Below are 27,015 nucleotides of genomic sequence, written 5' to 3'. Positions count from 1 at the left end.
GGAATCCACATTCGACACCATGTTATAAGCAAGTTTTTTAGTTTTCAAGAGAGTGGTGTACTGACTTTACTTAGTTTGCTATCTTTAAAAAATATTGCTGCTATTTTTGCATATCTGTTGCTTAGTGATGGACTTCATTACTGATCTTGTATTAGAAACCTGGTGTTGTCGTTACTCACTTTAAGGCTTTGGTTTTCAGGCATTGCTGTTATATCTGCATTTAATATACTTCATTGTTTTACTTGCTGTTGTTTGCTCCATCTTCTTCTTTTTTTAATTAATTTTTAATTGTTTATTCATTGTTGTTTTTCTGGTACATGTTGATGCTTAAATGTACTAAGTACTAAAAGAGTCAAGGGACACCCATGATACATTTATCAAATGTATGTCATTTAATCAACAGTTTTACATGAATTTCTGAAAGGCAAAGTTAGATTTCAAAGTTGAGATTGTGGATACTGATACATTTAGTTTGCATCTCACAACAGAGTCATTTACCAGTATTGTGTGAGGTGGTTGGTGGCCCCTTCTTCACCCAAGGTCACTTGCACTCTGTCATCATGTGATCATTACTTCAGGGTAGCTAGAACTTGAAGAATGGATTACCCAGAATGCAAAGGGCAATTAGAACTGGAATAATGGATTACTGTAGTATCATCAGTTTTCGTGGGCAGCAATTTTCATGGTTTTTGTTGTTGCTCTGAACAACAAATTTAAATCCCCAATGAAAAATGAGCCACATAGGATGACCCCCACCCCCCATTTTCTTCCTGTTTCATTCCTAGAGATTAACACAGCTACTATTATTTGATAAATCAAGGTCAATACTGTAATCTGGTAATTAAATATTAGCTTTTACATGTTTTATTTTTATTTTAACCTTTTGAAACAAGAATTATAAATGATTTTATATTGTTTCAATGCACACACTCGATAAGGTATCTGATAGCTGTAATTTTACACTGACTGCCTTAAATTGATATGTGAGGTAAGTACGGATAGAGAGAAAATAGAAAAAGCATAAGGTATTCAAATAATAGTATTACTGAAAATGAAATTAAAAAAATAATGCAAAATAACAGTACAGTATATGAAAATAAAATTGAATACTTATTCAAATCGATCCTTCATTCAAGTACAACTGTTGTTGAAACATTTAAATCCTTCTGAAAGCACATTTCATTTTATCCATGCATTTTTAATCCAAAAGAATAACAATCCTGTAAAATACTATAACTATTTCTTGAAACACTATTATTAATAAAACACTATGTATATACACTAATTACAACAGAGTATTAAAGCTCACACTTCACAGATTTTTAGACAAAGCCACTGTATCAACATCATGTCAATCAAGTCTCATGGTACTCATAAATGCTTCTCAGGTAAATAATCCCCAAATTGCTGAATTAAACAAGTCCAGCTTTCTCAAAACCACTAATAATTAGGTCTGATCTTTCACTTTTTGTCATGTGAGCTGCAGTTATCCATTCAGCGTGAATTGGCTTGAAAAGGCCTAATGAGGTTGCAAGGTTTACTGATACTGTGCACTGATTATCACCAGTAACATCTTTTTCTGTAATGGCGCCCATGACCTGTTTAGCATACCACTCGTGGAAGTGTGACTTTAATTCTTCTTTAATAACTGATTGGCCTGGTGTTGTTGGCTGTGTCGGCTTCCTTTGATGTTGAGCACTCAAATAAAAACATGGCGAAAGTGAATAATTTTGACAGGTGTTTTATTTGTGCTCATAGAGGTGAAAGTATTGTTTTAGTTTTGTTGGCTGCATCAGTTTCAACTGATTTTATTCACTTGGTCGAAAACACGGTGCAAGTATTGAACTTGCCAGGTCTTTGATTTGTGCTCATACAGGTGGTAGTATTGCTTTAAGCATTAAAGTGACCGTCAGTCACGTCGGCATAGTTTTATTCTTTGTATTTTGTATTTTGGGTATTTGTAGAGCAGTGTTTTATCTACAGATGGTTTCATGTAAGTCATTTGACTCATCAAGGTAAAAAACAGTGAGTCAAAATCCAAACCTACAAGTCTTATTCAAGCCGATGATCAGCTTTTAGTAGTTTTTAAAATATAATTATATTGTTTAAATACACAACGAAAATAGTAGTTATATAATGTGGCTAAAGCCAGTAAGGCAATTCCCTTGCAGAAGCATCTGAACATTATATATTTGTTAAAAATCTTGTTAAAGGTTTTATGTCATCAGACATATCTTAGCATATATGACAAGGCATTTATTGTTGCTGTGTCAGTTCTTTCATCTGCCATTGCTGTCACAAATGACGAATTTTGCATGTCATGTATAAGACTATCCTCAACAATGTTTGATTGGCTCTTCAGTAACTCTGAACAGGTAGTAGTTGAGTCATACTGATTGGCAGAATTCTTGAATATGCCAATGGCATCAGTTTCTTTAGCTGCTAAGTCGTGTATTAAATTAAAAAGAGATTTGTATTTTAATACAAGGGATGCCTTCTACACTCAGCCAATGTACACACTTAAGTTACACTTTCATTACTATGTTTTGTTTGGAAGAATGTTTTTGTAACCTTGCATTCAAATCTGCCTGGTGTTGTGGACCTTCAATCAGCAGTTTGTGTTCTGACAACCCAGCTTGCCATGACAGTGTACTGTTCTGAAAGTTATTATTTTTGCACATTTGGTTATGGTGGTTTTTTTTAAGCCTCTGTACATATATGGCAAAATATATAGGCATCTTAACTGTCACATTCTTCACTTGACTTAACTTATTTTTAAAAACATAGCCATCTTTGTTTTCAACCAGTGCTGTACATTACACGTTTATCTTACCTCACTGTTGGCTGATGAAGGCTCCACCAGTTCAATAACAATACTATTATCATCAGTCTGTCATAAATGCGGTCCAAAAGATAATTTCGTTTGTTTCGGATCTATTTTAAATTTTTTTGCCTTGAACGCCATTTTCAATCCAATGCTAACAGTATATTGGAGCAACTCATGGCATAAAATTGACCGAATGGAAATTGTTGCTTTATTGCATGACAAAGATTTGCATAAAATAATAGTTTCTCGTGAGAATCACTTTAAAATCACACGTTTATTTTCCACCTCTTTCTCAGGTATGGTGATTATACGGTTCTAACATCATGTTGCTACAAATGATGTGACAGTTACAGGTCACATAAGGTCAGCTCCAGGCTTCATACTCAGTTTTAACCCTATGTATTATGATAACATTAGCATAAGAAACTGATGTGCACATGTTTTCTGTTTGGGAGAGTTGTAATCTAGTCATCAAAGTAGTTAGACCAAACCTTAATTTTTTTTTTTATCAGCAATATATAATATTAGGGTGCATCAATTTACCTGCCTTAGATTTTTAGACTGAACCTTTGTTTTTTGTTAATGAGTAAAACGTAACATTGGGGTGCATCAATTTACATACCGGTGACTATTTTTGTGTGTAAAATTGGAAAAGTCTGTGTATTTGACACATGACGCATGGGGAGATAAAACACTGGCAGAGGTTAAACCATGAAATTAAGTACCTACTAACATGCAAATTTTGGCAGGCAAAAACCACGAATTTAAGTACCCAAGAAAATGCCTTTTTTTATACAAAACCATGAAAATTGAGCCCCCCCCAAAAATAAAAATACTATAGTACCTTGGATGCACAGGGCAATTAGAACTGGAAAAATGGATTACTTTGGTTGCACAGGGCTATTAGAACTGGAACAATAGATTACCTTGGGTGCACAGGGCAACCACCTACTCATTTACTGCTCAATTTGCAGATGAAATGACTGAATATGCTCACATCTAGACTTTTTTCTCTACTCTCTTGTTACCTTTCTACATTGGACTTTTGGCATGATGGTAGTGTTTGCTCCCACAATTTAGTAATCCAGTGTATGCAAGTCCCCCCACCCATGCCTCAGCTTGGCCAGACTGTCCACAAGTCTGGTCACATGGGGTTTTGTCCTAACCTCTTGGTTTTTCCTGTCAGTCACACAGTCTCATACTTGCTGACTGCTGTTGTCCTGGTTTTCATCCTATTGGCCAACCAGAGGGTAACACAATTAGCTAAAAACTAATCTACCTTGAGGCCCTCATAATAATGTCCATTGGTGCTAATGACAGATGTTGGTTGTTATAGCAAGTTGGACTACAAAACTGATCAATGGTCCCATCTTATGTGGCATGTTACATTCACCCATCTAACCAGTTAGTCTGCATGGCCATGTAGCTACCAATTCAGCAGGCCATCCCAGCTTTTCAAATCATGGCAGCCACCCTGTCTTATACTGTATGCCATGTTATGAAGAATCATCCAACGAGTCTGTCTGCAATCCTATCCTTTTCACCTGCCCTGGCTTTCACAAATAGCTTTACTTATCCTGGCTTCCTAAGTACCCATCCACCAGTTTAGTCCAGTCCAGGAGTCTCGGTTTATATCTTGGACAGGTACCAGAATAAACTGATAGATGATACAGCATCATCTCTTCCACTTTACAAGTTATTTGCAGATATCGAAGGTCCACCAGAACACATATGCACATACATGCACACACAAACACACACCAGTGAGTGTGAGGAAACGTCGTTGAACCTTTTAAAGACTTAATTGATTTAAATCAATTTTAGTATGAAGTGTAATGTCGATTCTGGGCTACGGTAGTTTTTGGTCCTTCTGTCTAGCTTTTGATTTGAAAGAATAATACAAGACCATATAGAATAAACATGAGAAGTGTTTATTTGTAAATTACCTTAAGTACAGGAACGACTGAACATGCAATTACTGAATTTCGATAAAATTACATGCACATAAACATTTAAGATTTAACACCAGACTTGTGCAAACCAGATACTCAGGAGAGACAAAGGTGATCAACTCCTGTGGGGGAAGGTACAGTGGAGAGCTTTCAAGATATCTGCATCTTCTCCACCTCTCAGGGTGGATTTAAGATTATATTTACAATGATTTATATAGTTTAGAATTCATATTATGATGTACAAGATAAGAGCTGTTTAAGTTATGGCAGTAAATTAGGTGAAGGTGAAGTGTTAACCTTCAGGTGCTGAAGGTAGTGTGTATCATAAGGTGATGGTGCAATGTATGTTTGCCTTCTAACGAAGGTGAAGAGAGACATTGAAGTAGCAACTTAATGTTACTGTAGTATTATGCTTATATAGCAGTTCCTGAGGGAACAGTTTGTATGTTTTCTAGAATTATTGAAACTGTCATGATCTCTTGCCTTCACAAAGGTTAACCATGGTGATAATTCACTGAAGGTGAAATCATATCGACCAAAATGGTAGCAAATTCCATGACATGAATAATACATGAATTCTGGAATTCCCCGTAACGTTAAGCAAGCATATCAAATTTTGTTAGCAACTAACTGCTGCAACTTGACTATGTTTATCTAACATAGCTTGAGACATTGTAGGATAGATGAAATGGATACAACATCACCCAATGCTTTACTTCTGTCTGCTCAAACGCTGGACAAGATAACAGTGAAGCTCTATGATACACATATGTGGTTCTATTTATAGAAAGAGGTCATGTGACCAATAGCCAATCAGATTGCATAGCGCTTACTAACCAAGAGAGTGCAAATGGCATAGTATCTATTGCTAGCAAGTGCACAGCAAAAGATTGGAATTATGGAATAAATTGACAATGTCCTGGCTAAATTATACATGATACAAGGTAATTTCATTATTTTTTTACGATAACAATGTAAAATCTGCATAAAATACCCCCTCCCCCTAACAATACATATCTGTTTATCCTATTGGGTCAAAACATCGCAAGTCAATATGTCCAAATACACAAAATGCAGGTAACAAAATTCACTTGTTTTAATACTGAAAAACATGCTCTATATAAAATATATTATACATATTACATAAATAAAGCACATAAGCACATCTTTTAATTAAGAAATGATGCATAGTAATTATGTTGTTAATTCAATCGGTAACTGAGAGTAACATTTGTTACAGAAGCTTGATATAAAAATACCTAGTTCAAACTGGATTTTCACCTTAGTTCTGTAGTCTTACATCTGGCCCCTTGTGATGCCAAACCTTACCTTGCATGACAAATTTGGAAAAAGTTTCCCATGTTATGGTGTTTATATCCATAATTGGCACTAATTGGAAATATCTCTTAATGGAGACCACACACAAAATGGACACATTAAAGGAGATAGAAATGGATAAAGTAGATAAGTATCTTACAGAGATAAAATATTTAAATTGCTGCTGTCAAAAATATGCTCCAATCTGAGCAGGCTGTAGAATGCTACCTTCCTGAAAAACTACAAAATTATCATTGATATAAGATAAGCATTACCAAAATTTTTAATATGGAACTCCTGGCCTGTTTCTCACTTGCAATTTTTGTTGTTGATGAGCTTTATTAATGTTTTGCAATTTATACTCTTACAAGTCGAGTCTAGCTGAAAACAGTACAGACCCTGATCTACAAAATGTACTCATAGGTCAGGGTCTATGTTATTTTGTTAAACTGATTACATCTAACAAACTGTATGACCCAGATCTGCCACAGCATACTGTGATGGCAGATCTTGGTTTGTGCAGTTTGCAGCTGGACTTATAAGCAAGTAAAGATTGTAATCACAAACAGGTCTCTTCTATGTCACTTTGTCATCCTTGATTCTGTGGTAAAGGTCACCACTCATATTTATCACATCACAGTACTTTTACAGATGTTCCTTGATTCTGTGGTAAAGGTCACCGAAGGTCACCGCTCATATTTATCACATCTCAGTACTTTTCCAGATGTAGAGATTTCATTTGGATTTATTTTATTTTTCAGGATTACTCAGTTAGTGTAAATTTAGCTAAACGTGTATCAGATATTTTGCTGTCCAGATTAAAGCAGTTTGGTCAATCACATCCAGATCACACAAGAGCTTTAAGTAAGTACATAAATGCATGAGTGGAATTATTGTCTTATAAAATATTATTGTCTTTTCTTCTGTTGAATTGATTGAATGTACAGAGCATTGAAACCATTAGTTAGTATCTGTCTATTTAGAAGATACAGCCAAACCTGTCATGACGTTCACCAGGTCAAGAATGGCCATTTTAATTTCCCCCAACAAATTTCCTATGTCTGTGTCCTGAGTGTAATGGTCACCAACCTTCTATGGTCAGTAGACAGGTGTTCCCTAATCAGCAGTGGTTTCTCCCTGGCCTAAGAGGTCATTGGAATATATCAGAAGTGACTGTTCTAAGTATGTAAATTAAACTTTTGTTTCTCAAGCGAGGCATTCTTTAGATAAAGGCTTTTCATGTGAATTGATGATGAAACATCTCATACCTTGCTTGTACTCACTGTGCTCCAGCCACACTGTCAGTCTGACTCAGAGTTGTCACTAATTCTTTTTTGAAACCAAGGCAGTTTTTACAGGAGAGGGTCAAAGCAATTCATCTGCTGGATGGTGGAGAATATAGTCATGCTATTGCAACAGAAGTGGAAGTCATCTTTTTTGCCAATGTGGCAGGTATAGTTAGATGTCTTCATCTATTCGCCTGTAAATTTGAGGTATCAGCAGTTAAATAGGTTCACTTTTTAGAAGAGATCTGATTTACATCTCTGTAAATTTGAGTCAGAGGTCATTCAGTATTTAAAATTTTCTGTAAAGGCAGATGAAGTTTTTGTTCATGGGTCACAAACATAGCCATATATGGTTTCTTTTGATCCCTATTCCTCACAGGCCACTCACATAAGCCGACCATCTTTTTTATATCAGAAAGTTGAGCAACTGGCTAATCCTGATGTTAATTTTGAAGCATGAACAGCTGTTTCCAAGCCTAATTTATACAAGCTGGCATACCAAATCGCTGGTCCTCATTTTCAGTCATATGTAAGCTGTCGGTCAGTAGTGAAATTTAGTGTTTTGTCATGATGCACAAAAGAAACTAAGGCCGGTATTTATTTTAAGTCAGTGTTGATCTGATTTATTGGATGGGTGAAAATGGGCATGATACAGTAGTCTTGAGTGGAACATAATGCACATGAATTTTATGATTTTTTTTAATAGTGCACATAAAACAATTTTGATAATAATAATAATATTTGGTTCATGGTATTTGTTTGGAAATAAATTTTGAAAGGTGAACCTGTGTACAGAGATCACCTGTGTACAAATACCCGATTTGCCTTTTCCATTTGGTGGCTGTATTTGACAGGTTTGACTGTACATGTATTTGCAAATAATTTTGTTAAATTCTCAAGGAGTTTTATTGTGTGCATACATGCAGACCATTAACGCATCATATGAAAAACTTACAGTGTCTTTTCAGTTGCAATTTGTGTTCAGTATTGGGCGAGTAAGCATTTGAGTTGTCATAGTTTTTAAATTGTCAGTTATTGTATCCAACTATAACTGTCTGTTTGTCCATCCATTCCTTGCACCTTGGTTAAGTTCTGCATTTACATCATTTCCAGGGTTTTGGAAGGGCTTCTTTGTGTAAATACGTTTAATGTTTTGAAACCACATTTGTCCTTTGCTTAAATGAATTTAACATGATGTTGATGAATGTGTGACTAGAATGAAGCCCTGATCATTTTTGGTTCTACTGGTCATAGATTAGAAGAGCTTATTGGATGGTCTGTTGTCCATCATCCATCCATTTGCACTTAGTTGTTATTGATACGCCTCATAAATTCCTTGGCTTGGAGGATTGCCATGAAACTTTACATAAACATTTATCCCATGGTCTTAAATAAAAATCTTGTTATTGCTACTCATTCTGAATGAAACATGGAGTTTTCACTGGAAGGTATCTTATAATGTCTACTTTATCTCACATGAAAATGGTTCTGATTTAATGTCTAATTTGGTCTACATTTTGAAATTCATGTTATTGCTACTCCTTCTAAATGGATGGTAATATCAACATGGATTTTCACTGAAAACTTTTGATCATGTCTAGTTGGACCTAGATAATAATGGTGCTGATCTGACATCCAGTATGGCCACCATGGCAGCCATTTTAAAAATCTTGTTATCACTACAGATCCTTCTGAATGGATGGTGGTATTAACTTATGTTTTTACTGTAAGTCTTTTTATGATGTCTAGATGGTCCTAATTAAAAATGGCGCTGATTTGACATCAAATAGTGGTACTCATCAGATATTATGAACTTCTGAGAGAGTGAGAGGTGTAAGGTGAAGTTGTTTTTATTTGCAACATGTGCAGGGCAAACAATATTGGCATACCTGTATGTTACTTTCATATACTGTGGCTGAAATTTCTTTGAATACGTACTTGTGGAAATTTTACATGATCTAAGCACATAGCTAATCAAAATGAGTGCTCCCATGTGCACAATAAAACTGCCTGAATTAGTCTCAAGTACACTATATTTAGCAGTTATTAAAATTAGGAAAATTAATTTTGCCAGACTAGACAATACCAGCTTCTGAAAGTGTAATGAATGAATTACCAAATATGTAAAGTGTGGAAGTCTAGAAAGTGAAAATGATCAATATAGCTAGCAGTTTTTTTAAGCGGTACACTTCTGAAGTAAGCCAAGCTGTATGCTCTGTTACCCAAATTACACCAATCCATCATACACCAAGAAAAAGGGAATTAAAAGTTCTTTTGACAGTACCAACATGGTACATTAACATTCATGCTATGCATGGAAATAAGCTAATTACACCACTCCCTCGATAACTCACGCCGTGATAACTCGCGAACCTGCTTTTAGCGCAGGGTTGGCGAGGATCCCATTTTTTATACCAGAAAATACTCAAAAATTGATTCCTATTTGTTGAACTTGAAGAAAATCGCAATAAAAATTGGTTACGGAAACTCTGATGTATTGCTGGTTTTATTGTTGAAAACGGTGGATAGGACCTGGAAATTTTAATCAACACTATGACTTATCAAATTTATAAATAGGTCATAAAATTTTTTACATTTTCTTTCCAAACGACATTCCTAGTACATGCAATTAACTATATGTAAGGAAATTTTGATCAATGAAAATGTCACTTACGCAGAGTGGAGTCAGTACTTTAATAAATAAATACAAATTAAATTTTTAAAAAATTATCAATTGAAATTTGTGTTCTAGTTCTGTCTTTTAGTTCCTTTTAAGTGTAATCGTCATAAATGTAATGTGTTCTCTTGAAATTAAACGTTAAATGCGTCAATCTACCATAATGGCTATGTCCACGAGCGTTTCTCTGAGGACCTAATTAAGTACTGACCGTGTTTTGATAACTGTTCTTCGGAAGTATTTGTTGCATTGTTGCACTGAATTAAAAGCTGGCCTCCTTTGTATTATCACATTAATTATGTCTTTTGAATCAAATAAAGGAGGTGGAATAAAAGAAAAGTTAAACGGGATGAAAATCCAACCAACTTAAAATCTAGTGGCCTCGGTCATATGTCGGGTGAATTCACTTCATTTGATCAATCAAAGACTTATAGACGTTATTGTGTATGTAACAAAAACTACCTTAACATAACCGACTCTTTCATAACTGTGATCAAAGATAACAATGCAGCCAAGCAAAATGAATGCTTTGTAAAATAAAGAGCTTGATTTTACAGATACGGACCATTGTGGGCAAGCGAGTTTCAGAGAATTCTTGAACTGGCACTTAGAGATATCCTCAAGGATGTTAAGAAGTTTCATTATTACTTCCAATGAAATCACAACATCAATATTGTACTAATTGAACAATACAAAAATTGAGTTTCGACATAGACGATTGTCTCATGAAATAAATGTTGCATGTTTTTGAAAAAAAGGAATCTTGTTTGGCAGTGTATCAACAGTTAGTCTGGTTCCTTGCTCTGTGGACTCCCAGTTTGGCAGGATAATATTAAACACCACTACGGGAACCAGACTCCTCAAGAAAACAAAAAGCAATGACATAATATACATATTTATTTCGCGTATACATGATGGTTGTTGAAACCAGTTGGAATTATCTTTCATATGTTGGACATTTTGAAAATAAATGTTATTTAAACAGATTAACAAACAACTTCATTAGAAAAAGCGTGTTATTAAAAATTATTATTGATGTAATTGTAAAATGAGGATTCAGTCAATAAACAGCCCAGTTCCCTAACATCACCCACCCCCACCCCACCCCCAGGTATTCTGGATGTCAACGCGATTTTTTCCCCCCCAGTATTTGGAGGTCCCTCATAACTCATCCTTTGCTTATAGTGTGGTCTATATTTGTGGATCCCGTTGTGCGCTAGTTATCGAGGGAGAGGTGTATGTGTATTTTACTTTTGCTTACATAATATGCCTTGAGGCAGTATTGTGTGAGTGCTGACCTTAATTTTGGGGAAATCAGAAGTCTTAGAATACAGGAATATAGCCAACTTAAATATAAAACTGTTGCTTTAAGTAAAAAAGATATACAGTGAATTGTTTCTTTTATTCATTTTTATGAAAGTGATCATCAGATATGAACTTCTGAGTTGAATATTGTGCTTGTGGAAATTGACCATGATTTAATAAATGCATAGCTAACACATAGCTAACACATAGCTAACCAAAATGAGTTCTCAAATGCACTCATAAAATTAGCTTGAATTAGTCTAAATTACATCTTTTGCAGTTCTTAAAATAGGGAATACAAATTTTGCCAGACTAGACAATATCAGCTTCTGAAAGTGTAATGAATGAATTACCAAATATATAACATGTAAAATAAAGTTATTGGTGTTTTTTTGGACATTTTACCTTCGAAGTCCAGGAAGTAAAATAACCAAGTGGAGCTTGCACTTCTGAAGTAAGGCTACTACACAATCATACACCAAAATAAAGGGAATTAGAAGTTCTTTTAACAATACCTAAGATATACAAAGTCTTTTCTAAATAGCCATTAAAACCAGTGAGGAAGACGAGAGAAATTCTTTTTAAAAATCTAACCATATGCAAAATATGAAACTGTAGAGCATCATCTTTATGGCCACCATGGCAGCTTAAAAATCTTGTCATCACAACTTTGCTTTAGTAGAAAGCCACATTGATATGGGTTTTCCCAACAGACTTGATATAATGTCCAGTTGGTTTTAAAACGAACTGATGCCAATCTGACTTCCAATATGGCCACAACAGCAGCCATATTGAAAATCTTGTTATTGTCACTCCTGAATGGAAAATCATATGACAATATTGTTATCTTAATTTATCTCCAATGGATGGCTATATAAGCATGTGATTTTCATCTCCAAATGGATGGCCATATAATGATGGGAGTTTTATCTCATAATGGATGACTATATAAGGATAATGTTTTCATCTCCAAATGGATGGCTACATAAGGATGTGATTTTCATCTCCAAATGGATGGCTACATAAGGATGGGGTTTTCATGTCCAAATGGATGGCCACATAAAGATGTGGTTTTCATCTCCAAGTGGATGGCTACATAAGCATGTGATTTTCATCTCCAAATGGATGGCTACATAAGGATGGGGTTTTCATCACCAAATGGATGGCTACATAAAGATGTGGTTTTCATCTCCAAATGGATGGCTACATAAGGATGGGGTTTTCATGTCCAAATGGATGGCTACATAAGCATGGGGTTTTCATCTCCAAGTGGATGGCTACATAAGCATGTGATTTGCATCTCCAAATGGATGGCTATATAAGCATGGGATTTTCATCTCCAAATGGATGGCTACATAAGCATGTGATTTTCATCTCCAAATGGATGGCTACATAAGGATGGGGTTTTCATGTCCAAATGGATGGCTACATAAGCATGGGATTTTCATCTCCAAATGGATGGCTACATAAAAATGTGGTTTTCATCTCCAAATGGATGGCTGCATAAAGATGTGGTTTTCATCTCCAAATGGATGGCTACATAAGGATGGGGTTTTCATCTCCAAATGGATGGCTACATAAGGATGGGGTTTTCACCTATAGACTTCGTATGATACCTAGTTGGTCCTTAATGAAAATGGTCCTGTCTTAACAATTGCATCATCACTACTTCTCTTGAATGGATGATTTCATAACTGTGGGGTGTTTCACCAAGTCCTGAATGAAAATGGTGTCTGTTGTACATCCAGAATGGCTGCCATGTTGAATGTTGTAATAATCTTGTTATCACTATAGTTCCAGAATGGATGATCAGTGACATACGGTTTTCACCAAAATACTTCTATTGATGTCTGTTTTGTCTTAAATGAAAATAGTACCAAGCTGACATCCAGGATGTGTACCATACCAGCTAATTTGAAAATATTGTTTCGACTTGGGTAATATTAGAGATGGTTTCAACACTTGACATTTAAAAGGAAGAAATGCTCTTCTCTTGAATTCCTGGACATTTTTTTTTCACCCAGTAGAGCATCAGACCCGTTGAGAGACTCTTGTTGATTCTTAATGTAATATATTTAATGGGGATTTAAAAAATTGACGATTAGTACTAGTAAATATGTACTTCTCTTTTCAATATGACCCTTTACTGTTGACAGGTACTATTGTGTAAATGTAATGTCACAATTAGTGTGACACCTGCCTTATTGGTCTTTTATCAAATCCATCATTATGGACAGGAAGACAAGCATTCCAGTCTGATTTATTTGACAGCAACCCTAATCATAATAAAAGTGGGATGCATTCAGATGTTCCACTCACACATTCAGTTTGGAGCCCTTTCAGATAGATTGTTCAGTTGGGTAATGAGATTAAAGTTGAATGTTAGATACATGGAAGGGGAAATTATAAGGCAGTATCATGTGTGGCTTCAAATGAGTTAATGGTTTTGTAGCAATTCTATAATCTTTGAATTTTTTATTGCACAATATTTGTTTCACATGTGATATCATAGAGAGACTATAAATATCACTTCTACAGTGGTGATGACATGAACATTAAGAAGCCAGATACAGGGAAGCAAATCCTTGCGTCTGTCACTGAGACTATGTTCCACAGAACCCATTTTTTGTACTCGTCTGTATTTTCCTTAAATATAATTGCTCGATGCCAGTGTCTGTTGGTTTTGTAAATGTAATGTTTTTATATGCCCTTCATAAGGCAGGATTTATTTTGTTATTTGTTCAGCTGTCCATCTGAGACCAATTTCATTTCTGCACAAGTTTTGTACCATGTACCATAATCAAACACTATTGCTGGCTTCAATATGGAGTAGTAATGAAAAAGTCTATCGTTTTGGAATTCAAAAGGTGAAAAGTTGAAGTGACTGTGAATGAAAGAAGAAATTATATTTCAGCTTAGTAACTTTAGTTTTACATCACAGACTTGGAATAGACTTTGTGGATGGTTTGCACATTGAGTAAAGTAGAAGACTTTTGATTTTGGGTCAATAGTCAAGACTGTTGGCAGAAAAATGAAACATGATTTCAGCCTAGAAAAAATCAGCACTCATGTATGTACCATTACCAATGTTTGTGGATGAGTTGCATGTTCGGTAAGAAAGAAGCCTAATGATTTAAAATTAAAAGGTTGTGGTCACTGATTGAAAGAAATAAAATGAATTTTGCATAATGACTCTTATTCTAAATCATTTACCATGACTGAGGTTTGTATAGGGCTTGCATTTACTCTGTAAGATAGACCTTTTGATTTTGGGATCAAAAGAACAGGGTCATTTGGAGTCTAAAGGTCAGGGTCATTGTGGCTGAAATAAAATTGGTTATGGAGAATAATTTTTGTCCTGGAGTAAGTTACTTGACCAGACTTTGTGGATGCTTGCACTTAAGTTAAGAAAGATTCTGGGTTTAAAGGTCAAAGATCATGGCCATGTTACATCTATTAAGAACATAATGGTTGCTGCAAAGTTTAGTTCCTGACAGTATACCAAAGGTCCAGTGATTGAAACTCTTTGGTCAATAATTTGCTTTGTCAACAATGTGATATTATTGCCTGCATAGGTGCATAGATGATTATGAAACTGATCTTGTTCTTGGTATTCTTGTTTCACTATATCATCTGCAGTTTATTGGGATTAAGTTATCCTGTTATACATTTATCATTCTTATCTTTTTTTCAGTAAAGGAGAAGTTAACACATAATGCAGATAGTGATGTAGCCACAACAAGTTTAAGGGTGTCACTAGTGTGTCCTGTAAGTGAACAGACATTGTGCCTATACTGTACACACATTTTTTGCAAGGTTTGTAATAGGTGACAGAACAATGGAATGAGTGTAAAATGTGCAGAAAATAGTTTTTTTAGGTTAAATTAAAGCTTTTAAAAAGAGAGTTGACAGAAAATGTAAGAAAGAGGGTAAATTTTGTATGATGCAGGGAATAAGAAAACTGCAAAATGATCACAAGAGATGCAGTGTGTTTGTTTTCTTTAAATGGCAAGATATGCCATCTTTAATCTAAATATCAAAGTCACCACTGTCTTTTCAAAATTTGTCATAATTTTCATTCACACATAAACGTTTGGGGCAGAAAGTAATTTCTGAGCTAGAAGAAAACATGTCCACTTTGAACCTAAACTTTGGAGTGTTGTACACATACTCAAAATTGGGTGATTTAAAACATGACCATCTGACCTTGACACCATTTTGATTACCATAACTGTAAGCAAAGTTCCTCAGACCATCGCAACCTTTTTATCCAAGTTTTGCATAAGTCTCAAAAACCCATGAAAAAATTATGCCTGGCATTGAAAAACCCTCGCAAATGATATATAGCCCATGATAAACCTTCAGTGACTCAGCCATTGAAACAGATTTTTTTAAATTTTTAAACCACTTATTTGTGTTTAATATCAGTGCTAGTTGTAATTGATACAAAGTAAGACAGAATGTGCTGAGAAACAGAGTAGTGAAGTTTGTTTTCTCCCGTGTCAGATGATATAATAAATGTGACGTTTTCCACAATAACTTGGTTCTGGTTATTATAAATGGGACTTTATGTGCCATTTGTTATCATTCAGGGTGGGGAAATGGGTTTTTAATTGGTGTTGGCTGTTAGAACCTAGATTTAACTGGATGAGAGAATTTAAGGATGTTAGACACCTGGCTTTATGTGTAATATAAAACATGGTATTTGACCTGGGGAATAATGGAAGAATATGTTGTAATGTCACATACAGATGGAGGAAAAGAGACTGAGTCTAGAGTCATGGAGCATCAAGGGAACCGTCATCATTGACATTTTTCTTGCCAGACAATGGTAGTGATACCGGCAATATAACTGATAATAATGCCACAAAAACAAGAGTTCACCCTTCCCTAGTTGAATGTCTGTTGCCTGGAGATGATCACAGACAGTCTAGGATGTCAAAATCAGATACTTTACAAGCCGAAGTATGGTGGAAACTGCAATATGTAGAACACTCTACAGTGGCACTCTTTAGTTTAGTAATTTGCTTAGGGTTAGATTTTTTACAGAATTTTTTTCTCTCCAAAAGACCATGTACATCATAGATATTATTAAAAGAACTTTTAATTCCCTTTATTTTGGTCTATGATTGATGGATGTAATTTGGGTTATTCAGTATACAGCATGGCTTTACCTTTGATGTGCACCGATCAAAAAAGTTCTGGATTTTAGAGGTAAATTGTAAAAAAGAAGAAAAAAAGGGATGATAACATTTTTTTTGGCACTATAAACTGCCACACTGCAGGCATTGTAAGGATATGACTGCAAAATTGTGAAAGCTACGTTAAAAATCCAGATAACACACATGTACACACATTTTGCATTTTATATACACATTGAGAAGCTGTATTGTTTAAACTAGAAAATTTCTTTTTCCCTATTTTAATAACTGTTAAAGATAGTGTACTTTATACTAATTCAGGCTGATTGTTGGAGCACATGGGAGCAGTCATTTTGGTTATCTGTGTGCTTAGATCATGTACAGTTTCCACAAGCATATTATCTAAAGTAATATCAGCCACATCGTTATATAGAAATATGCCAAATTATGTCCATTGTGCATCTTGCAAATGCAAACAACTTCACCTTACACCTGTCATTCTCTCAGATTTTCATAAATTCTGTAGAGTGCCCACCGCCAATAAAATGAACAAGTCACAAAACTGTTTCCAGCCATGTTTCCTGATAGCCAACTTTCTTCACAATTGCCATGGAAAGAAAGATGTTTAGCTGACAGTTATTGGTAAAGCAGAACATTTCAAGGAGCATTTGATGTATGGCATTCCAGCAACTGAGTGATTCTCTTTGACGAATCCTAGAACAAAAAGCTCAGCCAATCTAGATGAATGTGCATGTTAATTTTTGGGACAATGATAAAATTATTTCTTTGGGTTATAATTCCTTGGTCATTCTACTGCAGATGACATGATTAATCATTTTTAAAGTTTGAAATCTTTAATTAGAACTAAAGTACAAGTCATGCAGGTCATCTAGATATTCAGTGGCAACATTTTCAGAAATGAGTGTTATTTTGTAAAAATTTTATTACATGTACCTTTAAATGGTGATTATTCACTTTATTTTGATCTTCATACATCTGTATTTCTTGGAAGGTCATTATATGGTCATTATATACACACCTGAAGAAATCCAGATGGCAAAATCATCAGATCATTCAGCAACAAGGATTGAATAGACCTTAGTTAATTAATATTAGTTGTACATTTTAGAACAACAAAATTTAAATTAAAATGAATAAATGCACTTACAAGACCACGGTGACATGCACTTTAAATGTGATTAACCTGTTACAAATCAGCATGGTGTGTTAATTTTTAGTTTTTTGTTATGATATTCAACACTTCAGTACTAAAAAAATAGGTTCATCTGGTCTGCAAATAATCCATCACGGCTTTAAAATGGTGACAATGCCAAACTGGATGGTGTTCCATGAGTCTGTTCCATTCCAAGGAAGGAAGACTTCTTGGAATCTTCAGACAATGTCAAGATTCCAGTTAGAGTTATAAGCCATCACCAGCTGGAAAATGAACAAGTATGAGATGGGATGCTGGAAATATGGCCAAACATTATATAGTATGTACAAATGTAGATTCTAAGAAGCTCCCCAGTCCTGGAAATTAATCCTATGGATCATTGCTGTTGGCTAAAAGAGACACATTCATCATTGCAAATATCCATTTTTTCACTTGTAAGCTAGATGCAACCTTTTTTAGCAACATATCACTCGGAGAAGCCAATAGTTTGCTTCTGACCAACTGAACTGTTAGTGAGAGGACTTTTTAGAAGATTTAACAAGCTGGATGTCATATCAGGTAGCATACATTTGAAAGTGTCCAGGTTGAATGTTGGAAATAAAAACAATTACTTAAACTGTTGCCAGCCTGCAAGAAAAAAATGTCTCACACACTACTGTTCTCCAAATGAAGTCATAAAACTTTTGCATGATTTGTACACTAACATGCCCTGGCAACATCTCTGGATATTGTCCGCGGTTATCAGAGATGCTGCCAGAGCATGCTAGTACATGAATCGTGCAAAAGTTTTATGACTTCACACACAGAGTAGCAGTGTGCAAGAACTTCCCCAAATTAGTTTCAAGTTGTGCATATCAAACTGTACTTTGCGCAGTAGTTCTTTAATTTAACTGTTGACCCTTCAAGTGCTTGTCACAATATAAATAATGCCATCGAATGTTTAAGAAAAAGATCGTAAGAAAAGACAGATTTAGATTCAAAACATGCGTCCTTTCCAATGTAGAAGCCATATTTTCTTGACTGTGGCCCATGGTTTTGTTTACCGTCACTATTGTTTTGACTTATCTTCATGGATGGAAGGTGTATGAAAAATTAGTGTTCAGTACATTAAATCTCTGATCCATTTATTATTTCATCATTACCCCAAAATAATTTTTCTTCAAATATAACTTTTTTATGTTCTAAAAAATAATTTTTTTAAGTACTTAAAAATTACTTCGATTATGGTCATTAAATATATCTAGAACTGTAGCGTACACCAAAAACTTTATCAATAAATTTGTTGGGGAATTGACTGTCCAGGTAGTTCAAGCCCAGGCAGATTGGTGTAAGAAACCCACATATGGGATCAAATTAGGGAGGTAATTGATAGGGAAATTTAAAAAATTGGCTGTTGGTTGAAAAATGTAATTTTTATCATTCATAATAAATATTAATGATTAGTGCATTTATCAGCCAACACCTAAAAATAATTTAAAACAAATACTTGTATATTTATCATACACATAATTTTTTTTGACCTGTGATAAAATACTAGGTGATTCAATGAAAATAAATAAAGGAATGATAATGCAATCAAAGGTATGTTAAATGACTTCACAATTCCAATGAAGTGAATTTCTTGGATATTAAGCATTGAAATTTCAAAATGTTTATGTACATGTCTATGCTGATGTACATGTCAGTCACATTGGACATACCATTATGTACTCCCTCGTCAGACAACTGCACAGAACCAGGTCTAGTCATCACATAATATAGTGCACTTTATTATTCATGTATGGCAGAAAACTTGTCTTTCCAATCAACCTGTACATAAAAAGATTATGAGAAAGAACTTATGAAGACCAGAATTATTTACAATTAGATTTCATATTGTCATGTTGTTACAATGAGAATATACATATTTGATACTGTCTGTATGAATTGTTTTCCTTTCCAGCTGGGTAAAATGAGGATACAGATTCCATGTAGAGCGAGCACTTGCTCACACCTGCAAACATTTGATGCTATGACGTTTCTTATGATGAATGAGAAGAAACCAACATGGATTTGTCCTGTCTGTGATAAACCAGCACCATTAGATAAACTCATTATTGATGGGTAAAAACTTGTACAGCATTTTATTCATTTACAAATTCTTTTTTTCTTCATTAATTTAGAGATTGTGTACATTATGAGACAATTCATGTGCTGTTGTCATGTCAACTTCACACCTGCCAACATTCCAGACAGTGTTTTATGGTGATGATAGTGGTGATGTTGTAACTCAGAAAGTTTTTTTTCTTTAGTCTCATGACAACTGCACATACTTGAAATAAAATTGAAAACCCACACAAAGACTATGTCTTTAAAATACATTGGACTGTTGAATACAGTATTGTAGTTTTCTGACTCCGCTGATCACAGCAATGCATTGAAGGGTTTGAAGGTGATGCAAGTGTCATTACTGTTCATCTTTACATTTATTAGAGACTGGATTGTACTACCACTCACAGTAATTTCATTAGAGACTGGATTGTACTGCCACTCACAGTAATTTCATGAGAGACTGGATTGTACTACCACTCAGTAATTTCATTAGAGACTGGATTGTACTGCTGCTCACAGTAATTTCATTAGAGACTGGATTGTACTACCACTCAGTAATTTCATTAGAGACTGGATTGTACTGCTGCTCACAGTAATTTCATTAGGGACTGGATTGTACTGCCACTCACAGTAATTGCATTAGAGACTGGATTGTACTGCCACTCAGTAATTTCATTAGAGACTGGATTGTACTGCTGCTCACAGTAATTTCATTAGGGACTGGATTGTACTGCCACTCACAGTAATTGCATTAGAGACTGGATTGTACTACCACTCAGTAATTTCATTAGAGACTGGATTGTACTACCACTCAGTAATTTCATTAGAGACTGGATTGTACTGCCACTCACAGTAATTTCATTAGAGACTGGATTGTACTACCACTCAGTAATTTCATTAGAGACTGGATTGTACTGCTGCTCACAGTAATTTCATTAGGGACTGGATTGTACTGCCACTCACAGTAATTGCATTAGAGACTGGATTGTACTACCACTCAGTAATTTCATTAGAGACTGGATTGTACTGCCACTCAGTAATTTCATTAGAGACTGGATTGTACTACCACTCAGTAATTTCATTAGAGACTGTATTGTACTGCTGCTCACAGTAATTTCATTACAGACTGGATTGTACTGCTGCTCACAGTAATTTCATTACAGACTGGATTGTACTACCACTAAGTAATATCATAGAGACTGGATTGTACTACCCTCAGTAGTTTCATAGAGACTGGATTGTACTACCACTCAGTAATTTCATTAGAGACTGATTGTACTGCTGTTCACAGTAGTTCATTAGAGACTTAATTGTACTGCTGCTCACAGTAATTCATTGGAGGGTTTGTAGGTGATACAAGTTACATTACTGGCCATCTTTGCACTCATTAGGGACATGATTGTACCAATGTTCAAACCTTCCTGAAGATCTTGTTAAATTTTTATGAGCATTTAAACTGCTCTTACTGCATGTGTCCAGGTGCAAAGTGGTGTTGCTACATGGACAAATGTATTACCAAAAAAGAAAATGTGTGGTTCCAGTAACCCAACCTATCCCATTTTAATGGCTGCTATCCAATAAAATTGTATCACATATGCAAACATAAAAATCAGAACCAACCTTCCCCAGTTATTCCCTTTCAAACCAGTAACTTTAGGTTGGAAACTGTGACATGAAATAACATGAGGTGGATATAAAGGTCATAAAAACAAAAAATTAATATCAACCTTGCTAGCCTATTTTTTCTTTCACACTGGAATCACACATATTTTATATTTGGCCTAGTATACATTACTCCTGAATGACTAATGTCGATAAGATGTTGGCAGTATGTGGAAAGTATAAAATGATTCTCCTTGCTACTGAACTTCACAAAGTCAAACTGCATCAACCAGGAGTTTTGAAATTAGTTTTGCTGGGCTTTGTATGCTTCACAGATGGCTCATCCTTACCTGAATCACAGCTGCGTTCAACATTTTATTATCAAAATGATTCTCACTTCCATAATATTCCAGTCCTGAAAAAACCCTGTTGTGCTTGTCATATATGGAGTAAAATCCAACTTAAAAGAAACAGTGCAGATGATCGTGAACTACCCAGAACTGTCTTCAGAAATGATGGCTTAAACATTCCCATTCAAGGCAGTTATGTGTAGAAACTTGCATTTCTTCATCAGCCACCACAACAGTCATCTGTAAAGTCTTGTTAATATTCCAGAATGGATGGTCACATCAGCGTGGAATTCTCAGTAAAATACTTATTATGATGTCTAGACTTCTAATATGGTCGACACAGCTGCCATCTTGAAAATTTTGATATTGCAACTCTTCATGAATGGAAAATTGTATCAGCATGGGGTTTCACTGGAAGACCTTTTATGATGCCTGGTTTGTCTTGAATAAAAATCTGTGATGATCTATTATCTTAAAAATCTCATCACTACTCCTTCTGCATGGAAAGTCTTTAACACTGGGTTTCCACCAGAAGATTTCTTATGATGTCTAGTTTGTGCTAGATGAAAATGGTGCTGATCGGACATTCAGAATGGCCACCATGGCATTCATCTTGAAAATTTTGTTATTGCTGCTTCATCTGAATAGAAATTTATATACTCCAATGAGGAGTGAATTGATGTTGATATTGTTTTGTAGGGTTTAATGCCATTTTTCAGCACAAGATAGGCTATACATGGTGGCCAGTATTAATGGTGGACGGAGAACCCGGGAAAATCCCGGAAAGAACCACTGACCCACGAGAATCTACTGGAAGCTTTCTCAAATACCAGCCTAGGCTGAACACGAGTTTTGAACCCATGCAGACATAGGTGAGATGGCAGTGATCCGTAACAGTGAGCACTTTAGACCACTCAGCCACTCAGGGCCCAGAAATTCATATTGATACAGGTTTTAACCAGAAGACTAATTATGATATTTTGTTGGTTCTGAATTAAAATTGTGCCGATCTTACGTTAAATATGGTTGCCACATGAACAAATTAACATGGGGTTTTCACCAAAAGTCCAATAATGGTGTCTGGTTTGACTGAAAATCTCTAGAGAATATGCCATAGATTGTTTCAACACTTGGCAGTAAAAGTAGTCATTTCTTGAATTCTTGGAAATTCTAGCATGTCAATCTCTTTTAGGGAATTTTGTTTTAAACTTGACCTTGTTGGTTGGTGTGGATGTGTAAAATCGTGTTTTTTATGTGACACATTGTATTCTGGCAGGTGTACAACTTTTTCATTTTCAAGGCTTTCTATATTCAAAGCCTAACTGGCAATCAAGAATAGTTATCGCTAAAGAAAAGAATTGATTTTTCCAGTTATCATAATGTGACAAAAATACAGTAAAACAGGTGCCAAAATACACATCTTTCAAATCATCAACTGCCAAGATAGGCTCAAAACAGTGCTTTAGACCCATGTTGCTTGGCATCCGTCCGTCTACGGGAGACGATAGCGTAGCTCCAAAGTAAGCTTTTGTTTATCCTTCTTTCTAGCTCTCTTTTCAGCTTGTTTTATTTTTCTCTCTTCCTCTGCATTTTGAACTCCCTGCCTGACAGCTAGATGCCAGCTGGAACGGTTGTTTGCACAGCTCTCCCAGTCATTGACATTTATGTTTGCCGTCTTCATATCCTTCTTGCAGACGTCTTTGTAGCACAGATGTGGTCGTCCAGTTGGTCGTGCACCTTCTGCTAACTCCCCATATAACAGGTCCTTGAGAATGCGGCCTGGGTCCATTCTCTTGACATGGCCAAGCCAGCTAAGGCGCCTCTTGCTGAGAATGGAGAACATGCTGTTCATGTTGGTGCGTTCTAGAACCTCTGTGTTGGGTACTTTGCCCTGCCACTGGATATGCAGAATGCGCCGCAGACATCTCAGGTGGAAGCTGTTGAGTTTCCTCTCATGTCTTGCATAGGTGGTCCATATTTCGCTGCTGTAGAGAAGTGAGCTGAGCACGCAGACTTGGTAGACAGGCAAATTGGTCTTCTCTGTGAGGTTGGGGTTGTTCCAGACCCTCTGGTTAAGTCTGGCCATCACTGCTGCTGCCTTGGCAATCCTGCCGTTCACCTCAGAAACAATGGAGAGTGAGCTGGAGATGTTAGACCCGAGGTATGTGAAGTTCTCGACAACTTTCAAGTTGTACCCATCGATGGTGACAGAGGGAGGGGAGTCTGTGTCCTGCGCCATGACGTTTGTTTTCTTCAAACTGATGGTCAGTCCAAATTTCTTACAAGCATGGGAGAGGCGGCATACCAGCTGCTGAAGTCCATCTTCCGTGTGTAATGTCAAGGCTGCATCGTCGGCGAAGAGCAATTCACGGATGAGTACCTCTGTGACTTTAGTCTTAGTATGGAGACGGGCGATGTTGAACAGCTTGCTGTCAGCCCTGGTATTGATGTACACTCCCTCGCTGCAGTCCTTGAATGTGTACTGGAGAAGCATGGAGAAGAAGATGGCAAAGAGCGTCGGCGCAAGGACACAGCCTTGTTTGACTCTGCTGATGACTGGGAATGCTTCAGATGTTGCGCCATTGAAGCACACTGTGCTGTGCATGTTCTCGTGGAATGACATGATGACAGCAAGCAGACGTGGGGGGCAGCCGATCTTCTGCAGGAGCCTGAAGAGTCCACTCTGACTAACCAGGTCAAACGCCTTCGTCAGGTCTATCAAGGCAATGTAGAGGGGCATCTGCTGCTTGCGACACTTCTCCTGCAGCTGACATAGTGAGAAGATCATGTCTACAGTTGACCTGCTGGCTCGAAATCCACACTGGGACTCTGGGTAGATGCGGGAGGCTAGGATCTGCAAGCGCGCCAAGGCAACACGGGCAAAAAGCCTTTCCGACAGTGCTGAGGAGGGAGATGCCCCGATAGTTGTTGCAGTCGCTACGGTCTCCTTTGTTTTTGTACAAAGTGACGATGTTGGCGTCACGCATGTCATGTGGGATGTATCCCTGTTCCCAGCAAAGGCAGAGGAGTATGTGTAAGGGCTGGAGCAGTGCTGGTTTTCTGCTCTTGAGGACTTCAGCTGGAATGCCGTCGCTTCCAATTGCCTTACCACAGGCAAGGCAATTGATGGCTTTTCCGAGCTCTTCCAGGGTGGGCTGTGTGTCTAGCTCCTCCATGATAGGCAGGTCTGGAATGGCGTCCAAGGCAGTTCCAGTGACATTGTTTTGGGTTGCATATAGCTCGAGATAGTGCTCAACCCATCACTGCAGTTGTTTACCCTGGTCTGTGATGACTTCGCCCGTCTTGGACTTGAGGGGGGCGGTCTTGTAGCTGGGGGGGCCTGTCGCCTTTTTGATACCCTCATACATTCCTCTTGTATCCCCGGTGTCAGCAGCTGTCTGTATACTGTTGCAAAGGTTCAGCCAGTAGGTGTTGGCACATCGGCGGGCGGTCTTCTGGGCGTTGTTCCTTGCAATCCTGAGGGCTTGTAGTGTTCTGGGGCTAGGTGCAGCCTTGTATGCCAGGAGGGCTTTCCTCTTTGCCTCAGTCATGGGCTCCATCTACTCCCAGTTTGCCTCATACCAGTTGACATTCTTTCGCTCCCTCTTCCCGTAAGCTGTGATGGCTGAACTGTACACAGAGTCATGGATATGGGACCACTTGGAGTCAATGGTGTCATCAGGTGTCACTTTGGTGAGGGCTTCCTTCAGTTTGCTGATGAACTGCTGTGTTTTCTCTGGGTTGCTTGCACAGCAGGTGTTGATGCGTGGGTGACCCTTCTTCTTGGCATGGTGCAGCTTCTTGGGTAATATTCGCACCTTGCTGGCCACGAGGGAATGGTCCGTGTCACAATCGGCACTGTGGTAGCTGCGGGTGAGGAGAACACTGGCCAGTTCTGCACGCTTGGTGATGACGAGGTCTAGCTGGTGCCAGTGGCGTGAACATGGGTGTCTCCATGACACCTGGTGGATCTCCTTGCATTTGAAGAAAGTGTTGGTCACACATAGGCTGTGGGAGCAGCACATCTCCAGCAGTCGCTGACCATTCTCGTTGATCTTGCCCCTTCCGTAAAAACCGAGACAGGTGGACCAGCCCTCATGGTCAATTCCCACTCTAGCATTGAAGTCTCCTAGTAAGTAAAGCTTTCATTGTTGGGGATTCTGGATATTGCCTGATCCAGAGCCTCATAAAACTTGTCTTCCTCCTCGTGGGTGGAGCAGAGGGTTGGGGCGTACACGCTGAAGATGTTGACCTGGCCTAAGGATGTTGACAGCCATAGGGCAAGGATTCTCTCAATATCTGTTGATGGAGGTTCAATGAAGTCGATTAGCGTGTTCTTTACAGCAAAGCCTACACCATGCTGCCTAGATTCATCCGAGGGCTTCCCTTGTCAAAAGAACGTGTAATTGGCTTCCCTGATGGTGTCGCTGTCAGCCAGTCGGGTCTCCTGGAGGCAGGCAATGTCGATGTTCAGTCGGGAGAGTTCTCTGTCAATGACGGCAGTCTTTCGTGCATCGTTGATCTGCTGTAGGTCTGCAGTCAATCCAGGACACATGGTCCTGATGTTCCAGGTTGCAAAACAAAGAGTTGGAGTCTTCTTATTTCTTCTTTTAGTCTTTCCTGGTGCGGAGTTTTGTGGCCCACTTGTTGAGATGGTTCTCTAAGCTCCACGCACCCAGTGAAGCAGGCAGGCCATGGCAGGCAGCACCTTACTGACTGGGGGCTGCCCAGCTTGAGGCGGGTGGTAGCTGTCCAGTGAGACCTGGTGATCTCTCCCACCGTCAGAAGTAACCCCTGGCGCCAAGCTCTACGCCAATCGAGCTTTGACTTAGAACCGGTAAACTGCTACTATTTGTGTTGTGCCGACGCCATACGACAACGCTGGAGTGTCCTCTCCAGTGGAGCTATGAAGCCTGGGCAGGGTGGTATGGAGAATCAGCTGTTGTCCATGCAGCAGATCCCCCCTCTCCACGCAGCTTGTTGGCCCAAGGGAACGACGAATGCCGATACAGCTTGGCACCAACGGCGTCGCAGGAGTTGCCGGAATGACGTTGAAGTCAATGTCAGACCGCCTTAGGGACTCCATCTCTGGATTTTCTGTCGGGGTTTACTCCCTTAGCCTTTCCCAGGAGTGGGTATAGCCACAAGGCAGCAGAGGTTTGGAATCGGAGTTTTCCTTCTCCTAGATGAGCTGCCATCCAAGGTTTACGAGTCCCATCTACCCGAAGCAACTGGTTTTAAAGCGCCAGTGGCCCGCCTTCACCCCTTCTCCTGTTAGTGGAAAACGTGGTCT

At 37.6% G+C, this 27,015-nt stretch overlaps 1 protein-coding gene across 6 annotated transcripts in view; it reads left to right on the top strand.

Moving 5' to 3' along the window:
- The window catches only part of LOC149800656 (uncharacterized), a 75,264-nt gene that overhangs the window by 21,182 nt on the left and 27,067 nt on the right, over positions 1–27,015 (top strand). For all 6 annotated transcript variants that reach the window (XM_089954684.1, XM_089954682.1, XM_089954686.1 and 3 more), the window contains exons 7-9: positions 6,858–6,960; positions 15,059–15,132; positions 19,622–19,782. In XM_089954684.1, the coding sequence (XP_089810810.1) occupies positions 6,858–6,960; positions 15,059–15,132; positions 19,622–19,782 (338 nt within the window). The remainder of the gene's footprint in view (positions 1–6,857; positions 6,961–15,058; positions 15,133–19,621; positions 19,783–27,015) is intronic.

The sequence above is a fragment of the Sinohyriopsis cumingii genome, chromosome 4 (genome assembly GCF_028554795.1).
Source record: "Sinohyriopsis cumingii isolate HCF-2022 chromosome 4, ASM2855479v2, whole genome shotgun sequence".
In the NCBI taxonomy this organism is placed as follows: Eukaryota; Metazoa; Mollusca; class Bivalvia; order Unionida; family Unionidae; genus Sinohyriopsis; species Sinohyriopsis cumingii.
Note: the sequence above shows the minus strand (reverse complement) of the source record. Positions and strands in the feature narration are given on the sequence as shown.